We start from the raw sequence: 20,784 nt of genomic DNA on the forward strand, positions 1-20,784 counted from the left end.
CCTTGTAGCACTCTGAAATCACAAAGCAAAGCAGTATCCTCGTGTCCAACAACCACCCCTGAACCCGAGGTTGAAAACCCACCATCACAGGCAAGACTTCATACCCGCCTTGCAATATCCACATTATTTTGGCATCATCAGTTGCCTATTCCTCTCTCTATTCAAATAAGGCCAAGGCGTTTTATGATCAATTTAATTGTGTGGGATGTGTTTTTGTACAAACTTATGTTAAATGTGGCCTTCTGTTGTTTAGGAGCTCCCTGTGGTTAAGGCTTGCTCTCTGGCTACCTCAGGAAGATATCCAGTTCGACGTGTCAGACATGTTCCTTGTAGGCGTAATAAATCAACAGCTGCAATTGGCGCTATCAAAAAAGAAAGTAGTGATGATGGGGTAGCTGATACATGCTGTGCAGGAACTCCACTGTCTCTGAGTCTGCATGATACTGAATTTCAAGCTCTTTCCACCCAACTTGGAGAAGGATCAGCACGCATCCAATCATCTTCTCCTCTTTCTTCTGTCCCCAAAGCTGTCAATGGTAAACCTTTGTTTAATGACCACACACCATTGCAGGAGGCTATTATGCCCCCTATAGAGGACGAACCCAACAGTCCAAGTGAAGCAGATAGTAATGCAAGGCAAGCAACCAGTCTTAATCTTTCAGACATGGCTGCAATGGATGATGATTGTTCTAGCTTTGATTCTGTTTTAAGTGATCCTCTAGTGACAGTTGGTAGTTATAGGGTGAAGGAAAATCTGGCGCCCATTCTCAGAGATATACTATCTAAGTATGGTGATATTGCTGCAAAATTTGTCAAGAAGTCTGTTATGCACCGCTCTTGGTTGGTTGAGAGTGTATGTGACATAGTTGAGAAACTGCGAACTGTAGAGTTTGTGCATCTCACAGCAGTTGAAGTTGACAGTTTTCGGGTCTTTGTTCAAGACATAGAATCGGATAATGTGGAGGTTGGGTGGCTTCATCAGCGGCTTGATGAAATCTATGAGGCCAAAAGGCTTCTTAAAGAATCCTCCAAAGTTAAGCAGGCTAAGAGCCAGAATTATCATTTGACTAAGAGGAAGGAGGAAGAGGTCAAAGCCTATAAGAGAGAAATCAAAGAGTATGAAGAAGAAATATGCAAACGTCAAGTGAAGATTGCTTCTGCAAATGAAGAGCTGGAACTGATGATGGCAGAGGGAAAGGATTTGGATGAGATACTCTTATACACTAAGGCACAAGTGAAAAGGTTTCACTGTGGGTCAATGATTGGTGGCTTAATTTAACATAGCTTTTTACCTCTGAAACAAGTTCACATTACGCTGCTACTCGAGACTTGTGTTATATGGTACATCAGGTTATCTTTACATGTTTCTCACCTTAAAACTTTATCTTCTTATTAGAATAGTATGTGCATATCTGTAAGACTTCTGTCTCTGTGTTATTTTTCTGCTAAGTTTGGGATGCCTGAGATACATCATGCTAGTGTTTTGATGATTTTGATTTTTGAGGCCTTTCTGTGAATTGTCTTTCAGGAACGTTCAGATTAAGAATTTGCTTAGTGATTTCAACTCTTAATGCTTCAGATTTGTTCTCTCTTTGCTATGTGTGTCGGTTGAGGTGAACGTGAACCCAATTCATCTTTGACTCCAGTGGTTTTATTTAATCTACTAGTAGGTTTATATCATTGAGCTTTCTGATAAAACCGTTCTTAAATTTTATCCATCAGTGGGAAGATATAGAGACTTGAGTGATATAGTTGTCCTAGTTCAATGGTTGCTAACTTGCTGATTTCTTGCCCTTTTTTTTCTCCAAAGGGGGAAGAATATAATTGAGGAATACGCTACAAATTTACCCTCAGAACAATTTATTTAATTGCAAAAGAAGATACAAAAGTTGCTGTCAAACAATGAGGGCACAAATAACTCTCACTAGGCACAAAAACATACATACTGCTATCTCACAAACACTTTTCACATTTTCCAATGATTTCAACCCTTAAAAAATAACATAAGATAAATGCTTAAATAGCCCCCCTTGCCTCCCAAAAAAATACTGGAATTCACACACATACATGAATTATGCCAAACTTTAGTGATTGACTCTTCTGCAGATTCTTCTGATTTCACCCCTTGAGCCAGTCAATGGAGCAATGTTACCCATCTTAACCATGGACTGAGCAAAATGCTGGAAGAAAAGCTCATTGTTCTCAGCATATTGCTTCACTAGTTTCATAGAATCTTGGTTTTTGGTAAGAAGAATTTGATCAGAACTGAGTAGGCCCTTGTAAGCCAGTAAGTTCTTGTAGTAGCTGTTGTCAAACTTGAAAGGGGTTACATAGTCTAATTTAAACAAGTTCTGATCACCACCAGACTGTGGGCAACGGGTGCGCAACTCGGCTGCATATGCTTGGTTCAAAGTGTTGTCAGGTTGCCCATTTCCACTCTGGTTGTATAGCCTTTGCCTGAAGCTAGTACACCTTGCATCCCCAATCGTGTGACTCCCTATATAAAAGAAAAAAAAAAAACTCTGTAAACCACAGTCTTAAAAGATTGAAATAATGAAATATACGAAGTACATGATTGGCTTTACTTTTTATTTTTCTAATCGTTTTTTACCTTTTGAAATGTTGGAAAGATGGGCCTAGAAGGGACACGGGAGGTAATAAAAAACTTATAACTTGCTAATTGTCAGACTTGAACCCCTAACCTCAAGGTTCGGAAATGAAGAACACACTAGAGCTCTGTTACAATTTCCCCATTACATATTCGTACACATACTACACGAAATCAATCAACTATGACACCATTAGACATCTAATATGAAGTGAATGACATGCTTAATTTTATATAATGCTTAAGTTTATATTCTGCCACTAGCACCATTCTAATTTTTGGTAAAGTTGATGGGCATTCTGGTCAATTAGCTTCTTGTTCACCATAAAATAGTTGGGGAATTCATACTTTTCTTTGTACACAACACTTTGTATTGGCTTTTACACTTTTATATTCTAGTACAATAATATGAGCATTCTAATTCCCTCAAAGGACAATCATTTCTCTATTAGCAACACAGTTCATTATAGGACTACTTTTTAAAAAGGAGGAATCTCTTTTTCTTAAGGCAAGATTAGAATTTGATTTCATATCAATGTCACCTTTTTTGTTCCAGACAGAGCTAATCAAAGGGCTCGAAAAAAGAAGTGATCAGCATACCTGAGAGCGCGACAAGGTCGACTAAATCGAGCCCCTTAAGCTTGAACTTGGTAAGAATGGTTTGAAAGGTGTTGTTAGGAGCTGGAATGTTGTAGTTTGAACCACTTAAGCTAGCATCTAGAGAATCCCTTCTTCCTAGTGGTACTTCCCAGTTTGGTCCTCCAGCCTGCACCATATATGAACCATTATTAACTATAATGACTTACATAATAACATGTATGTAGTATGATTTTATAACCTTAAGATTTACATGCCAAACTTACAAGAAGAGTAGCATCTCTGGCTGTTATAGCCAAGATGTCAGCACAGGACACAGTCTCATGGCATGCTTTCTCCACAGCAGCCTTGATCTCATCAATGACCTCGAACCCTCGAGCTGAGTTACGGTTTGGGTTTGACCTCTTCTCGCTTATTATGCTACCACTGCTGTCCAGCAGCACACCACCATCACAACCCTGTAGTAATCATCAGTATAAACCCATTACAAAAGTACAAAAAAATAAGAACATTATCTGAAATAAGCATATATAGTAATATTATCATTCATTTCATGTCAAGATCAGACCTTGACAAAACAGTCATGGAAATGGAGCCTAAGCAAAGAAGCTGCCATCCTAGGTTCTTTAGCAACCGCCTTTGCGACTACAGACCAAACAATGTCTTCAACTTTGGGACATGAGTGATCATAGAATTGTGGGTAGAGAGAACCCCCTTTGCTTTTCTCACAAAAACATGAAGGAACTATAGCTAGGAGAGACAGAAGAATGAGATAGTTAAGAGACTTAGCCATTTTTGAGTAAAGAATAATGCTTTTGCTTAGATTAGAGGATGTTGTACGTTGTTATTTATAGCAGGAGAGTTCTTGTTCTTTGGAGTAAATGAGTAATGAGTACAAGAACTAGCGAGATAAGAGGTACAAAAATAAAATAGTGGAGTTGTTAACAAGTCATGTTATTTATTGCATTAGTTTTCATATCATAGAATTAAAAATGAACCATGCAATGTAAAGCAAAGGACACCAAGGTCTTGGGTGGGTCATATAAGACATATTATTAGGTGATTTTGTCACCTCACTATTTAACGGTATTGGGGGAGAGGGTGGTTTGAAATGTATGTTAAGTCTTTCAGAATGTGAATAAATTGTCAAATTTGATACTTCCTCTTTTAAATTTGAACTACAATGTTTTGATTCTTATATTATTCATATATACGCTATGTTTTTTTTTTCTTTTTTTTTTTAAATATTTATTTTATTTTATTTTATTTATTATTATCTTTGATGATTTACACTTAAGTAAAAATAGATATATCTAAAATCTTGTTAGATTTGTCTCACTGCATACTTTAAAATATCAATTAACTTTATGTAACTTTAATGTTAAATAAATTTATTATTGGTTGATTTTAGTACTAAAAAAAAGTTACTACTTGTTGTAGTCATACATTGACAAGTATGAAAATAAAGATATTGCAACTAAAGATAAATGGAAGAAATATATTTTGTTGGAATTGTATAGAGATATCATAATGCTATCAAGATACTATACAACTAGCTATACATACGCGTTTGTGCCTTGCATATGATACAATAAAATAAGTGGTTCAACATTTTTTATTTGAAAGATAACTGGTTGATCAACATATAGCATATCATTAATTAATTAACAATCTCTTTAATTTCTAGATTGTAAGATAGGGAGATCCTTATGCGGTAATTTATAGAATTATACTTTTAATTTTTTAAATATTTGGGTAAAGATTGCTATATAATTGCTTCATATCTTATATATACGACATTGCATGTAAATGTCAGAAATATGTAATTATCATTTACTCCACTTTGTTAGGTTTTCAAGCCATAAGCAGCATTTTTTATACACAAGGCATTGATGCAAAAAGAATTGATCTTAGCTAATTACATTTCAAATTTCCAAATTAATTAAAATTTAAACTTTGTACTTTACACAATTCCTCTAGCTGGAAAGCTTTCCTTCAAATCAAAACTTCATATTAATATTAGTGAATGGACACCTATTTGAGAATAGAAGTAGCACTATTACATGTTTGTATAAAAAAAGGTTCACATTATTATTTTGAATTACGTATATGAATAGCTTTTGGTCATTTACAAATAAATTGAGCCATCTGATTTGACCATAGAGAACACATAGATAATAAGAACAACCTACAAAATACAAAATATATTAGATCCTCTGAGTTATATTAATATATTATATGCATAAATCAATTAGTTTATGTATACTTATATCTATCTATCTATCTATATATTATTATACTAAAAGACAAGCGCTTCAATGTGAGGATGACAAATGTCACTCTCTCATTGGCTTATCTTATGTATAAAATATATCTATATAATTATTGTTTACGTATTCAAGCATAGTTATTTTTGTTCAACTTTAAACAATAAAAGCAAGTTTCTATACATGCATAAGATTTATATGATTTTCTAACATGATTAAATTTTTAATAATAAAATATATACTTTCCAATACTGCAAATAATCCATAACGTCTTTCCAATCTTTATTTATAGTCAAGTTAAAGAATAATACTGCAACTAATTTGAAGCAATATGATTAAAGTGCATAATTAAGGAAACAAATATTTTGTATTTTGAAAGGCTAATATTTTTTTTTTTGATGAAAATTAAATAAAATCGATAGAATTTAGTTTGACGTCAATTATGAAATCAATACATACATTAAAAATAAAAAAAATAAAAAAAACAGATGTACAGTAAAATATTGTGCACCAATTATAAAAGTTATCCTAAATTCAATACAAGTTATCGGATGAATACAAAAGTTTTTTATAAAGATACAAAATAGTGTAAAAATTACTTTTATCGTTTGTTGTACTCCTTTACAAATACTGAATGCTGAGCCGAAATGTTGTCTTGGAAAAAAATATATAATCTTGAACATAAATTTAATTTTAATCGGCCTTTCATTTTCTATACAATGCCTCTTACAATGACCTTTTGTTTTTCTTACGTAAAAAAAATTGAACCAGAAACCAATCTAAACAAGAAGAATAAATGTTAAATTGAATTAGACATTTGACGGGAAAGGACAGATATAAAATGTATTATAACTATTACTCGTGTTTAAAATTGTAATATTCGTATTAACAATGCTATTACTTATGAATTCGTGCATTGCTCATGTATTATACTAGATATACAACAATCATGTGCAATAATTTATGTTGTTTTATACATAACAATACTTTTAACTATAATTTAGACTTTCACATCAACATTTTATAATAATAAAAAAAATATACATGTCATTTTTATTACACCTAAACATTATATAATAAGTTACTTTGTTAAAGTTCTAATTATATTATTGGAATGTAGGTATGATACTATTTTCATGTACTTTACATTCTATGTAATTATATGTATAGTATGAAAATTAATATATTTCGTGTAAAATAGTATGTGTATATAATATAATTTTTTTATAATATAAAAAAGTATATATATATATAATATAATATTTTATAACACGGGTCCTCCATATCAAGTGTAGCCTCAATCACCACTACACCAATTGGTTGTTGGTATAGTGGTGATTGAGACTACACTAAATTGGCAGGGAGTGTTTGATCCCCTGCAACAACAATTGAGAGGGGAGTGGAACCTAACAGCCCAGAACTGATCCTCGAATCCGGATTAGCCTAAAGGGTAAACCGGATAGAACACCTAAAAAAAATTGATCGAACAACTCAATGCATATATGACGGGAATTAACTTATCCTTTATATATCTTATACAAAACTCTAAAGTCTATATTTTTTTTCAAAATATAATAATAACATTTGTAAATTTTTGTTAATATGAAAGATATAAACCCATCAAAATGTATATATAGTTAAATTGTTTAATAACTTATATCGAATGCGTAATTTTATTAAAATTATTTGCATGTAGTCATTAAATGTGTTGGATGTTGTGTAGCTATGCAATGTTCAAAACTTTAGTTGAGCAACTTTGATTTAGTGATTGTCAGTAAAAAGATATTGACTTCGATCTTGAAATATAATAGTCTAATAAATTCTAAATAGAAAAATTAAAACAAAAGGAAATGAAAATAGTAAATGGCTTTAAATATGAAATAAACATAACCTTTTATATCAATTTAGCAAATTCAAGAGACAACTTTAAGGCTTTTGAAATTAAATGGGGGAAAATATATGTAAAAGAACATTTTTAGAGATATAAATGTGCATGCACTATTATAAGAGTATTGTTAACCTTTTTATAATTAAGGTAGGGACAAATCTTAATATATACTCCGTATATTTTATTTGTATAAAATTATCAGTATCCATATGACCATACCTGTATACGAAGTATTTGTGTTGTATAGTGTATTTAATCAGCTGTTGGTTACATGACTATTATATAATATATAGTTTTTGGCACAATGCTTAACTTAGGAAAATATATGTACTGGTGGATCAGATATAAAGTTATTATCGTGTCTATAGATTTGGTGAGTGCGACGGGTAAATAAAACATGTAAATATTAGAATGATTGTAGCTACTAATGCGGATGGTATGATAAGAAAATTTAAGTAGTTGTTTCTCAACAGGAGATATAAATGAATTAGTCCACTTCTCTTATATAGTTATGTGAAGTATTATTCAATAATTTTTCAATTAACAAAATAACATTATAAAAAGGAAAATTTGTAAATTACCACCCAAAGAGGGTCCTATTGTGAAATTACCACCCATTAAAAATTTTATTTTAAATTACCACACATTAAATTAAAAGACATTTCATATTACCACCTTTTTTGGATTTCCGATGAAATTTCCGTTTGAGGGCCCCACCTTATTAACTTCCCTCCTTTTTTTTTCTTCCTTTCTTTCGACCTAATATTCTGACTGTTACATTAAACTCAAAAAACAACTTCTCTCATCAATTCCTTCACTTAATTCTTCTAAAAGCATCAATCTTTTCCCTCTTTCTTCCTTTAATTCTCTGTCAAATCTTTCATTCACAAAACACAGCACATAAAATACAATTATTCAATAAAGTTGGACAACATCAAGTCCAATCAGCAGAATTCTAACAGAAACGCCCAATTAATTTCAAATAGGTAGCCTAATTGCAAAAAACCCTCAAATTAATTGCCCTAGAAACCCTAATTCCTAAATTGGCAAAAAACCCTAAATTATGAAGTAGTGGATTCATACCTTAGATGCGAATTGAGAGTCTGAACTTCAGTGGATATATTTTTCACACAATACCATTTGAAATTTGAGGAAATTTGGATGAAATTTGGGGCAAAAGTTGTGAATTGAAGTTGGAGAGTTTATAAACAAAAGAAATCGGGGAGGAAAACAGTCAAAAGAGTCAAATTAGCCGTTATTAGCCGTTGGGTGGGGCCCTCAAACGAATATTCCATCGGAAATCTAAAAAAGGTGGTAATCTGAAAAGTTTTTAAATTTAATGGGTGGTAATTTAAAATAAAATTTTTAATGGGTGGTAATTTCAAAACAGGACCCCTTTTTGGGTGGTAATTTACAAATTTTCCTTATAAAAAATTAAAAGAAATTCAAATAACATAAAATATTATTCAAATCACGTTCCTTTAATTTTTTTTATTGACCATTAGTAACCAAGTCCTTTATTAGTAATATAATTACCTTTGTTTTTATTTTTATTTTTCCTATGGGTTTTATAATTTGATTTATAAATCGTGCATCGCACGGGCACTATGCTAGTTATATACTATTTGCAAAGTGCGCTGCCCTAATCATGAAAAAGATCCGAGTTGCATTAACAAATGGTTTAATTAATTAATTCATTATTATCTCCGTTTCATATTAATAATTTAACTTTTGCACTATTAATTATATATGAAGTATACATCATTCTAATCGTATAGTTTACTGCCCTACAAAAAAAAAAAAAAAAATCGTAGTAGTTTACTACTCTAAAATGTTTTATAGATATACTTAATGTTCAAATATAATAAAAAAAATTATGCATTAATCAATGTGTTGGCCAAACTGTTGCATTGAACTCAAAATAGAGGGATTACAAAAACAATACCTTAGCTTGCTTGCACTGTAGTGTCACGAAGTTTCAAACTTTACTTTATATCCTTCTTATCCTACTTAGCCAATTAGGTTGTGCACGTTTTTCAAGTTGCAGTAATTAACGCCTCTATAAATAAAAATGTCCTAATCAAAAGGATTATCAATTGTCGGTGTGGCCTAACCTTGCTTTACAGCAGTCTAAGATGAATAAAAACAAGCTAATATACAAGCTAAGCAGATCATAGGAGAGATTTTCTTTATAATACAAGTAATTGTAATTATGAACTCTTTGAATTGGATTCCAGCGTGTAATTAAGGTTCAATAATACAGCAACTTAACTATTGCTTTAATCATAACTTTGTTTCGAAACTCGTATACAAGGAGAGAGAACTTTAGCTTTTTCTTACTTAAGACTTAACTTTATAGAATGAGGAATCCTACTTTAGTTTGAGGAAGTACTAATGTAGGTTTGATATGTACTTGCAAATACATATCAAACCTTAAAATATTGAAAAGTATTGTAAAGCACAAGGGGGTGAGAGAAAGGAGGAGAGAGATGGACACGTGGGATCAGTTTTTAAATATACCACTGAAAGCTTATATAATATCATTGACTGTGTAGTGATACTATTTCTACACGTAGTTAGTACCACTGAATGAATATACAGTACCATTGAATGAATATATAGTACCACTGTAAGTTCAATGATACTATTTGATCATCTAGTGATACTATTAATCACCCAGTGGTACACTTAAATCCAGCACATGAGGGTGAGAAAAAGGAGGAGAGAGATGGGTAAATTTCATGCGAAATGTCTCTTATGCCCCTTGATATGTATGTACATGTACCTATCAAACCTCCCTTTGAAAGGCCTCCTTTAATTTAGCAAGTTTTGTTGCATTGTGTTGCTATTGGTTATTGAATTGACGTCTTTCTTTGAGTTTTTCTTATACCACCATCATCATGTCAATGGTACTCTTTTCATCCGGAATCATACTTATCTGTTACTTAGTAATAAGTAATTGAGCATGTCAATAAAAAAGTGTTTTTTTTTTTTTTTTTGTTTTTTTATAAATCGTAATGATTTATGACATACTCGATCTCTATTGTAAAAAAAAAAAAAAAAAAACTTTCTTAAATATCTCCGTTAAAATTGAGTGACGGGCATGGGTTTTATTAATGATTGATTGAACTCTTATTATAACAAAAGCGTTAATATGGGGTCAAGAGTTGAAGATCGAATGAACACACAAGGTAACAAGTGTAACATTACTGATCAATTAGGGCAAAATCATGGATAAACGAGAGTAGTAGTTGGTCTTAAATGATGACGAGTAAAAAAATGATTAAAAAAATGATTGGTTCAATGGCCTATAATTTTCAACTGCTACCAGCTGACTAAGATAGTGTTGTTTAATAAAACTGAATCATATTAATTGGCATATATATGCACCTCGTTCCTATGGCATAATTAAGCTCGATTAATTAGTTGGAAAGTTTATAAGCAGCCTAAGATACGACAATAGCTTAGTTACACCATGTTTTTAGCACGCCTCTTACATTAACAAAAAATAATTCCTCGTTGATTATAGGAAAATTTGTCTGGAAGGGACTTATATGTTCACTATTTTGTCTAGAAGGACCTTATATGTTCAAAGTGGTCTAAAAGGACCTTATAAGTATGTTTTGTTGTCTAGAGGGACCTTGACGCCGGATTCTGGAGTTTGACTTTTTTTCTCCGGCGTTGACTCTCCACGCGCATGTCACATGATAGTTAAAAATCACCCTCCCTCTTATTTTTTTCACCTTTTCCCTCCAATTCCTCTTATTTGCCCAGAATTTTTCCCCCAAATTGTTTGTATCTCCTCACAGACCAGGGTTCCTTAATCTAATCCATTGTCTTCCCTAAATTTTCAAAGAAATTCAAGCAAGCATCTTTCGATTAAGTCCTTTTCGCATCAGGTAAGAACAATGCTTATGGGTTTTTTTCCCCAATCCCAATCTTTTAAGCCTAACTTAAGTTGTTTGGAAAATTAGGGTTTATAATTCAATTGGTTCTGAAATTATGTTATTTTGGTTGTTGAAGCATGTTTTCTACTAAACGGAAGTTATCAAAGTGCAATTGTGTCAGATTGTTTGGAAAGAAAACATAAATTCCTTGCCACGATTTTGCCCCTTTTTCCCTTTCACCATTGGAGACCAAAAATAGAAAAAAAATTTGAAGTACAAAAGGGGAAATGAAGATGATGGAAGAGAGAGAAGAAGATAATCATACTTGGGCCAACAAAGTCCTTTCCTTTCTACCGCAAATTCAATTAGGTAGATGGGAGCAATAATTTCTCAAATTCATTCTTCGCTCCTTTATTGATGAAGCCTCACATAATACCAGAGGAGAGAAAAATTTGGCGATTAGAAGAGAGAGAATGAGAAATTGGAGGATAAAGGTGAAGGAAAAAAAGGGTCATTTTTTAAAGTCACGTGATAGTCATGTGATAGGTCAATGCCGAAGTAAAAAAGTCAAACACCGGAATATGACGTCATGGTCCCTCTAGACAACAAATCAAACTTATAAGGTCCTTTTAGACCACTTTAAACATATAAGGTCCTTCTAGACAAAGTAGTGAACATATAAGTCCCTTCTAGACAAATTTTCCTTGATTATATGATGGTCAACATGAAAATTCTAGTTTATGTAAATAAATTATTAATCATTAGAAGGGCCAGATAGTGAGATATTACAAAATATGATGTCCATGATTTATAAATGAAAACTAAACAAGGCTTGACTTAGAGGGAATTTTTGAATGGTAGGTATGACACAAACACAAAGTTGTGGTAAAATTTCATTGGGGGCTCTTTGGGGGTAGGAATTTCCATTCCCCCACCTAAGGGATTCCGTCTCTTAAGGCCTAATTCGAATTGAATTTGACATTGCGACTTGGGTAGAGCTTTCTCTATAATTAGAAAAAATTAAGTGAAAAGTAATGCAACTCCGGGCAATTTTGTATACACAATGACACATTGCATGTGGCATAATATATTGTAATTGTTAGTTGCACAATATCATCAAGTACACTTGTATAGATATGGGTAGTTGGTTAATCGTTATTTTAAGAGTGAAAAGAAGAGAAGCCAAACCAACATTTCCTCCTAATTCTGCATAAGATCATCTTATTTGTGGGTCTAATTAAGCAAGGTACAGTTTTAGCCTTAAGATTATCTATTTTTTTTTTTTTTTTTAGATTGATCCTTTATTTTATTTTATTTTTTTTTTTAATTTTTTTGGTGAAATTAGATTGATTCTTTTAGGATTGTAGGTTACCTTCCTTTCACCCAAGAAAAGATAGAAGTAGAAATAGACTACTCTAATTAAGCAAGGTACAGTTTTAGGCGGAACTTTAGAGTAATCTTCAATAATGTTGTTCCTTTATAAATTATTATAGGAGAAGTAAAGGATATGTTTAGAAATCCAATAATAATTTAAACAATTAAACCTGCTAGTAGTATGTAACTATTATTTTTGAAAAAAAGAAGTACATACATACATAAGTCAATTAGCTAGACACTCATTACGTCACATTAGAATGAATTGTGTTTTGGAACAGTTAAGTATTGCTGATGGTGTTATTCATATATGATTTCAAACGGCATTATATGAGATCGAGATATATTCTCTATGGTCTCAACACTTTTTGTCACCGGATCCCAAAACCTCAAAATTTCTTCAAAAGGCGTGGATAATAGTCTTCAATTTTGTAATTTATTGACCTTTTTTTCGCCCACTAATAAAAATTGCCGAGATGTTTACCATGGTCTCTAATACCCTCCGGGATTCCAATTGGGTCGGTGAAACCATTTAATATGCCCCTTAATAGTAATTTTACCCGTTCGCAACTTGTAGTGATTTCGTAAACTCAAACTTACCACGGACGTTTATGACAACATATAATGATCGTTTATGGTTTCAAACGGCATTATATGGCCCCAAGATGTATCCCTTAGGGTCTCAAGGTTTTTCGCCACCGGGCTGCAAAACCTCAAAATTTCCTCAAAAAGCGTGGATTATAGCCTTCAATTTTGTAAATTTTTTGACCTTTTTTCGCCCGGTAATAAAAATTGCCGAGATGTTTCCCATGGTCCCTAATATCCTTCGGGAGTCCAATTAGGTATTTGGAACCATCCAATATGCACTTAAACGGTAATTTTACCCGTTCACAACTTGTAGTGATTTCGTAAACTCAAGCCAATCACGGACGTTTTTGACAACATATAATGATCATATGTGGTTTCAAACGGCATTATATGGCTCCGAGATGTATCCCTTAGGGTCTCAAGGTTTTTCGCCACCGTTTCCTCAAAAAGCGTGGATTATAGCCTTAAATTTTGTAAATTTTTTAACCTTTTTTCTCCCGGTAATAAAAATTGCCGAGATGTTTACCATGGTCCCTAATATCCTTCGAGAGTCCAATTAGGTATTTGGAACCGTCCAATATGCCCTTAAACGGTAATTTTACCCGTTCACAACTTGTAGTGATTTCGTAAACTCAAGCCTATCACGGACGTTTATGACAACATATAAAGATCATATGTGGTTTCAAACGACATTATATGGCCCCGAGATGTATCTCTTAGGGTCTCAAGATTTTTCGCCACCGGGCTGCGAAACTTCAAAATTTCTGAAAAAGCGTGGATTATGCCTTCAATTTTGTAAATTTTTTGATTTTTTTTTCTCCCGGTAATAAAAATTGCCGAGATGTTTACCATGGTCCCTAATATCTTTCAGGAGTCCAATTAGGTATTTGGAACCATCAAATATGCCCTTAAACGGTAATTTTACCCGTTCACTACTTGTAGTGATTTCGTAAACTCAAGCCTATCACGGACGTTTATGACAACATATAAAGATCATATGTGGTTTCAAACGACATTATATGGCCCCGAGATGTATCCCTTAGGGTCTCAAGGTTTTTCGCCACCGGACTGCAAAACATCAAAATTTCCTCAAAAAGCGTGGATTATAGCCTTTAATTTTGTAAATTTTTTAACCTTTTTTCGCCCGTTAATAAAAATTGTCGAGATGTTTACCATCGTCCCTAATATCCTTCGGGAGTCCAATTAGGTATTTGGAACCATTCAATATGCACTTAAATGGTAATTTTACCCATTCACAACTTGTAGTGATTACGTAAATTCAAGCCAATCACGGACGTTTATGACAACATATAATGATCATATGTGGTTTCAAACGGCATTATATGGCCCCGAGATATATCCCATAGGGTCTCAAGGTTTTTCGCCACCGGGATGCAAAACTTCAAAATTTCCTCAAAAAGCATGGATTATAGCCTTAAATTTTGTAAATTTTTTAACCTTTTTTCTCACCGGTAATAAAAATTGCCGAGATGTTTACCATGGTCCCTAATATCCTTCGAGAGTCCAATTAGGTACTTGGAACTGTCCAATATGCCCTTAAACGGTAATTTTACCCGTTCACAACTTGTAGTGATTTCGTAAACTCAAGCCTATCACGGTCGTTTATGACAACATATAATGATCATATGTGGTTTCAAACGACATTATATGGCCCCGAAATGTATCATTTAGGGTCTCAATGTTTTTTCCCACCGGGCCACAAAACCTCAAAATTTCCTTCGAAAAGCGTGTACTAGCCTTCAATTTTGTAATTATTTGACCGTTTTTTGCCCGGTAATAAAAATTGCCGAGATGTTTACCATGGTTTTAGTATCCTCCGGGAGTCCAATTGAATCGGTGGCCTCGGTGCAACCATTTAATATGCCCTTAAATAGTAATTTTACCCGTTCGCAATTTGTAGTGATTTCGTAAACTCAAGCCTACCATGGACGTTTATGACAACATATAATGATCATATATGGTTTCAAACGGCATTAAATGGCCCCGAGATGTATCCCTAAGGGTCTCAAGGTTTTTCGCCACCGGGCTGCAAAACCTCAAAATTTCCTCAAAAATCGTGGATTACTGCCTTCAATTTTGTAAATTTTTTGACCTTTTTTCGCCAGGTAATAAAAATTGCCGAGATGTTAACCATGGTCCCTAATATCATTCGGGAGTCCTATTAGGTATTTGGAACCATCCAATATGCCCTTAAAAAGTAATTTTACCCGTTCACAACTTGTAGTGATTTCGTAAACTCAAGCCTATCACGGTCGTTTATGACAACATATAATGATCATATGTGGTTCAAACGACATTATATGGCCCCGAAATGTATCCCTTAGGGTCTCAAGGTTTTTCGCCACCGGGCTGCGAAACCTCAAAATTTCCTCAAAAAGCGTGGATTATAGTCTTCAATTTTGTAAATTTTTAACCTTTTCTCGCCCAGTAATAAAAATTGCCGAGATGTTTACCATGGTCCCTAATATCCTTCGGCCGTCCAATTATGTATTTGGAACCATCCAATATGCCCTTAAACGGTAATTTTACCTGTTCACAACTTGTAGTGATTTCGTAAACTCAAGCCTATCACGGACGTTTATGACAACATATAATGATCATATGTGGTTTCAAACGGCATTATATGGCCCCGAGATGTATCCCTTAGGGTCTCTAGGTTTTTCGCCACCGGGCTGCAAATCCTCAAAATCTCCTCGAAAAGCGTGGATTATAGCCTTCAATTTTGTAAATTTTTTGACCATTTTTCGCCCGGTAATAAAAATTGCCGAGATGTTTACCATGGTCCCTAATATATCCTTCGGGACTCCAATTAGGTATTTTGAACCATCCAATATGCCCTTAAACGGTGATTTTATCTGTTCACAACTTGTAGTGATTTCGTAAACTCAAGCCTATCACGGACGTTTATGACAACATATAATGATCATATGTGGTTTCAAACGGCATTATATGGCCCCGAGATGTATCCCTTAGGGTCTCAAGATTTTTTGCCACTGGGCTGCAAATCCTCAAAATTTCCTCAAAAAGCGTTATTTAATAATTATAGTATTCAATTTTGTAATTTTTTTGAACTTTTTTTGGCCGGTAAAAAAAATTGCCGAGATGTTTACCATGGTCCCTAATACCCTTCGGGAGTCCAATTGGGTAGGTGGAACCATCCAATATACCCTTTGTTTCGGTGTTTTTTGTGTCCCTTGGGAGAGTTACAGTACTAAGACTGGATTCAGCAAAGACGCCTGTACCTGCAAAACAACGGAGCACCGAATGGTCGGTGGTCCGCCTCCGAAGATTAAGTTAGTGCGGATTCGGAGAGTAAACGTGCGGAATGAAAGGTTATCTGCTTGGATTCCAAGCTCAAGTGTACTGTTTCTTAAGAGTGACAGTCAGGCAGTGATTGGTATTCAATCAATGATATGTCATTAAGTTGTAAGAATCAGATTGTGTGTACGTACCCCATAAATGAGGGGAATGTTCCCTATTTATAGGATCTTAGAAAAGTGTGCCCTTCCTAGGGTTTGGTGCCCTTGGGAAGGGCACACCGTTTTTGCAAGGCCCTCGGGAGTTAGGCCTTGAAAGCCGCCATTTCCAGAGGCCTTTATCTGCCTGCCACGTGTCGCCATCTGGAAGGTCCAAGGTGGCGCCCCTTCCTGTGACACGTGGCGGGCTCTGATTGGGCCAGCTGGCTAGGGTAAAAATACCCAAATCACCCTTAAATGGTAATTTTACCTGTTCACAACTTGTAGTTATTTCGTAAACTCAAGCCTATCACGGAAGTTTATGACAACATATAATGATCATATGTGGTTTCAAACGGCATTATATAACCCCGAGATGTATCCCTTAGAGTTTCAAGGATTTTCGCCACCGGGCCCCGAAACCTCGAAATTTCCTCAAAATGCGTGGATTATATAGCCTTTAATTTTGTAATTTTTTTGACCTTTTTTTGACCGATAATAAAAATTGTCGAGATGTTTACCAAGGTCCCTAACATTCTTCGGGAGTCCAAATGGGTCGGTGGAACCATCCAATATGCCGTTAAACGGTAATTTTACCCGTTCACAACTTGTAGTGATTTCGTAAACTCAAGCCTATCACGGTCGTTTATAACAACATATAATGATCATATGTGGTTTCAAACGACATTATATGGCCCCGAAATGTATCATTTAGGGTCTCAATGTTTTTTCCCACCGGGCCACAAAACCTCAAAATTTCCTTCGAAAAGCGTGTACTAGCCTTCAATTTTGTAATTTTTTGACCGTTTTTTGCCCGGTAATAAAAATTGCCGAGATGTTTACCATGGTTTTAGTATCCTCCGGGAGTCCAATTGAATCGGTGGCCTCGGTGCAACCATTTAATATGCCCTTAAATAGTAATTTTACCCGTTCGCAATTTGTAGTGATTTCGTAAACTCAAGCCTACCATGGACGTTTATGACAACATATAATGATCATATATGGTTTCAAACGACATTAAATGACCTCGAGATGTATCCCTTAGGTGAAGGAGTTATGTCTTCGTCGTGTGCAATTACTAGATATATAATTGGATCAAATTATGGAGATAATTAAGTCCGGACATTTGGGTCGTCGTTTTGCCATAGCTAGAGGTACTTACGATCTTTGGACTAGTAAAATAGGCCAAAGCCCAATTGGACGGATCCTATAAGGTCACACAAAGGGGCTAGATCGAGCATTAGAGGACGAGGCCCATCATGGGCCTCATCACTCTAGGTGGCCGGCCATATGGGGCTTTAAGAGGCTATTGGGCTTCGTGCCCTAGTCTAATTATAATGAGATTATAAATAGACTAGGTGCCTAGGTTTGCAAGTTAGGAATTGACTGATCATTTAGATCAAACCCTAATTAGCAAACACGAAACCAAACCCCTCTCATACTCCCTCTCTCACGGCTCTCTCCTCCTCCTAGGCGCCGGTGGTGTCTCGTGGTGGTGGTGGTTCGTGCGGTGGTCGGTTGTCCGAAAAGGTGGTGATCGCGGTTTTCCTCAATCACTCGACCAATCTAGTATTGGTGGACGGCTCGTTCGAATCTCGTGGACTAAGTAGAGGAGCAACACTTGGGGCTCTATTCTCTCCCTGATTTGCCTGTCGAATAGCTTCGTGGAATTCACGCTTCAAAGGTATGATTATGTGTCTTGTGTTTTATGCATGCGATCCTTGGATTGGGTACTCTATTGAATATGATTCATATATATTATTTCCGCTGCGTAGTACCTATAAACTCCTACAGTGGTATCAGTTAGCCTCTTGCATTAACACGCTAGATCATAATAATACGATTATTTGATGTCCACGTTAATTTTATAATCAATTAAGAGGGAGAAATTAATTTAATTATGGTTCAATTGTTATATTTAATGTAATTAAACTTTTGGAATAGATTAAATGCGATTTAATTATGCTCAAATAGCCATGAAGAGGACCAAATTATGCCCTAAAATTGTTCGAAAATTCGAACCCCTAGCCCTAATTTTCGAATAATTTCGAAATTTATAGCCCTAAAATATGATTTTTGTGCTTGATTTTGATTTAATTCGATTTGTTTTATGTTTCATAATTTTAATTGGATTGATTTATGCATAAAAATGTTTTATGTATGATCATAGATTTAATTTTAAAAGTTAGAATTAAATTGGGATTAATTTTATGATGAACCCTAATTTTTAAATTGAATGTGATTTAATTTTAATCTTATGGACTGATTTAATTTAATTATGATAAGTGTTATTTTAATTAAATTAAAAACACAAAAAACACAAAAAAAAAATTATTTAAGGTCGGCAACCGCGGCTGGGTGGCGCAGCCACGGCGGCTGCCGACCAGGTGGCGGTCCAAGAGGGAGGGGAAGGGCAGGGCGGCGGTCTAGGTGGCTAAGGCAGCAGTTGTGCAAGCGTTGCACGCTGCTGCCGTGGCTGCCTCTGCTGCTGATTGCTGCTGCCTTGCGGCAGTGGCTGCTGTGTAGCGGCCAGCCACCGTGGCTAGCTCCGGCTAGCCAACCACGGTGGCCAGCAACCGTGCAGTCACGGTTTCAAAAAAAAAAATTCAATTTTGAAAAATTATTTCAGGATAATTACGAATTATTTTGGGATAAAATTGGTTTTATTTTGGATAAGTTCAAATATTTTCAAAATATGATCTTTTAGTTTAAAAGATAAAATTGGTTTTATTTGGATAAAATCTTTTATTTTAGGATAAAATCAAATATTCAAAAGTTGTTATATTTGATATTATCCATATTTAGTTTGTTATTTTGATAATTATCCTAAATTAAAGTGGTTAATTATGAATAAGATTGATGAGGATATTCTGAGCATATTCCAAAAGGATAATAATTGATTTAAATAATGTGATTATCCCATAAATTAGATTAGGATGTAATTGATTTTAAAATTATTTGATTGGCTAGTAATTAGGATAGAATCTCCTAAATTAGTTAGGATAATCATGGAAGATTAAATATGATTTATCTTTCTAGATTAAAATATGATTTGATTCTATCTCATGACTAAATTAAATATATGATATTTTATCAACCGTCATGAATAATATATGATATTATCTAATTATGATTAAAATATAAGATATTTTAGGAAATGCGTTGACTTTATTATGAACATTCGATGTTGTAGTTTAGACAAGCATGTTGAGTGATTTATTATATGGCACTTTTCTAATATATGATATTATGTTGCTATATATAGACTAGTATGGCCCATAGATTCTTAAATACGATCTGTGTATCGTGATGTATTTTTGTAATCTAAATACGGTCTGCGTACCGTTGAGTATTTTTTATAACTTTTATTTAATGTAAATAGAATAGTTATTTAAATGGTGTTAGCCCAAAAGAAGCCCATGAAGTGAAGGCCCAAAAGGAGCAAGGTGGATGAAGATCCATGATGATTCAAGTGGGAGCATTTTTCATTTCTAGTTTTCTTAGGACTAAGGGGCCATACTATGTCATATTTTATTGCATTAGTGGATTATGCATGTTTAGGTTTATTTATGTTGTTTGATGATGCGCTAGAGTTCACTAAATAATCACAACATAATGAATCTAGATCCCAGTAATATTGATGCAGCTTTTCCAATTAAAAACCCGACGAAAACCTTGATCGTTTATGATGGGTCAGCCCTCAGCAGAGCATCATAATATATCTTGGGGAAGTGGGGGTAGGACCGCATATCTACACTTTTAATTGATTATATTCAACAAGGTTACCTAAACCGTTTAGAACTTTGAAGCTAAGAGTAATAATTAAACATGCGATGGTTAATTATTCAACCAAGAGTTACAAGAGTTGTAATCAGTAAAGAGTTTACTCACCTTGAAAATGTAATGGTTGATTGCAGGGCCTCACTCTGGTTAATTATTGCACAAATAAAGGATCTTGGAATCACTTAAAATTCAATTGGGATCATTTAATTATTGAATAAAGTGTTTTAAAGTTACCAAATAAATGCCTTTTATGGTACTTTAATTTTAATTAAACATAATTTTTAAACTTTGCCTTATTTTGACATAGATGGGTAGC

The 20,784-nt window shown here is 34.2% G+C and overlaps 1 protein-coding gene across 1 annotated transcript; it reads right to left on the minus strand.

The window, feature by feature from the left end:
* Positions 1-1,953: 1,953 nt before the first annotated feature.
* Positions 1,954-4,023, minus strand: LOC145600156 (peroxidase 72-like). Its single transcript, XM_081656055.1, has 4 exons — positions 3,774-4,023; positions 3,472-3,663; positions 3,209-3,374; positions 1,954-2,497 (listed from the first exon to the last, which is right to left on the minus strand). The coding sequence occupies exons 1-4, from the start codon at positions 3,996-3,998 to the stop codon at positions 2,085-2,087; spliced, it is 996 nt and encodes a 331-aa protein (XP_081512181.1). The 5' UTR covers positions 3,999-4,023; the 3' UTR covers positions 1,954-2,084.
* Positions 4,024-20,784: the final 16,761 nt, after the last annotated feature.

The sequence above is a fragment of the Chenopodium album genome, chromosome 21, assembly GCF_948465745.1.
Source record: "Chenopodium album chromosome 21, dcCheAlbu1.1, whole genome shotgun sequence".
Taxonomy (NCBI): Eukaryota; Viridiplantae; Streptophyta; class Magnoliopsida; order Caryophyllales; family Amaranthaceae; genus Chenopodium; species Chenopodium album.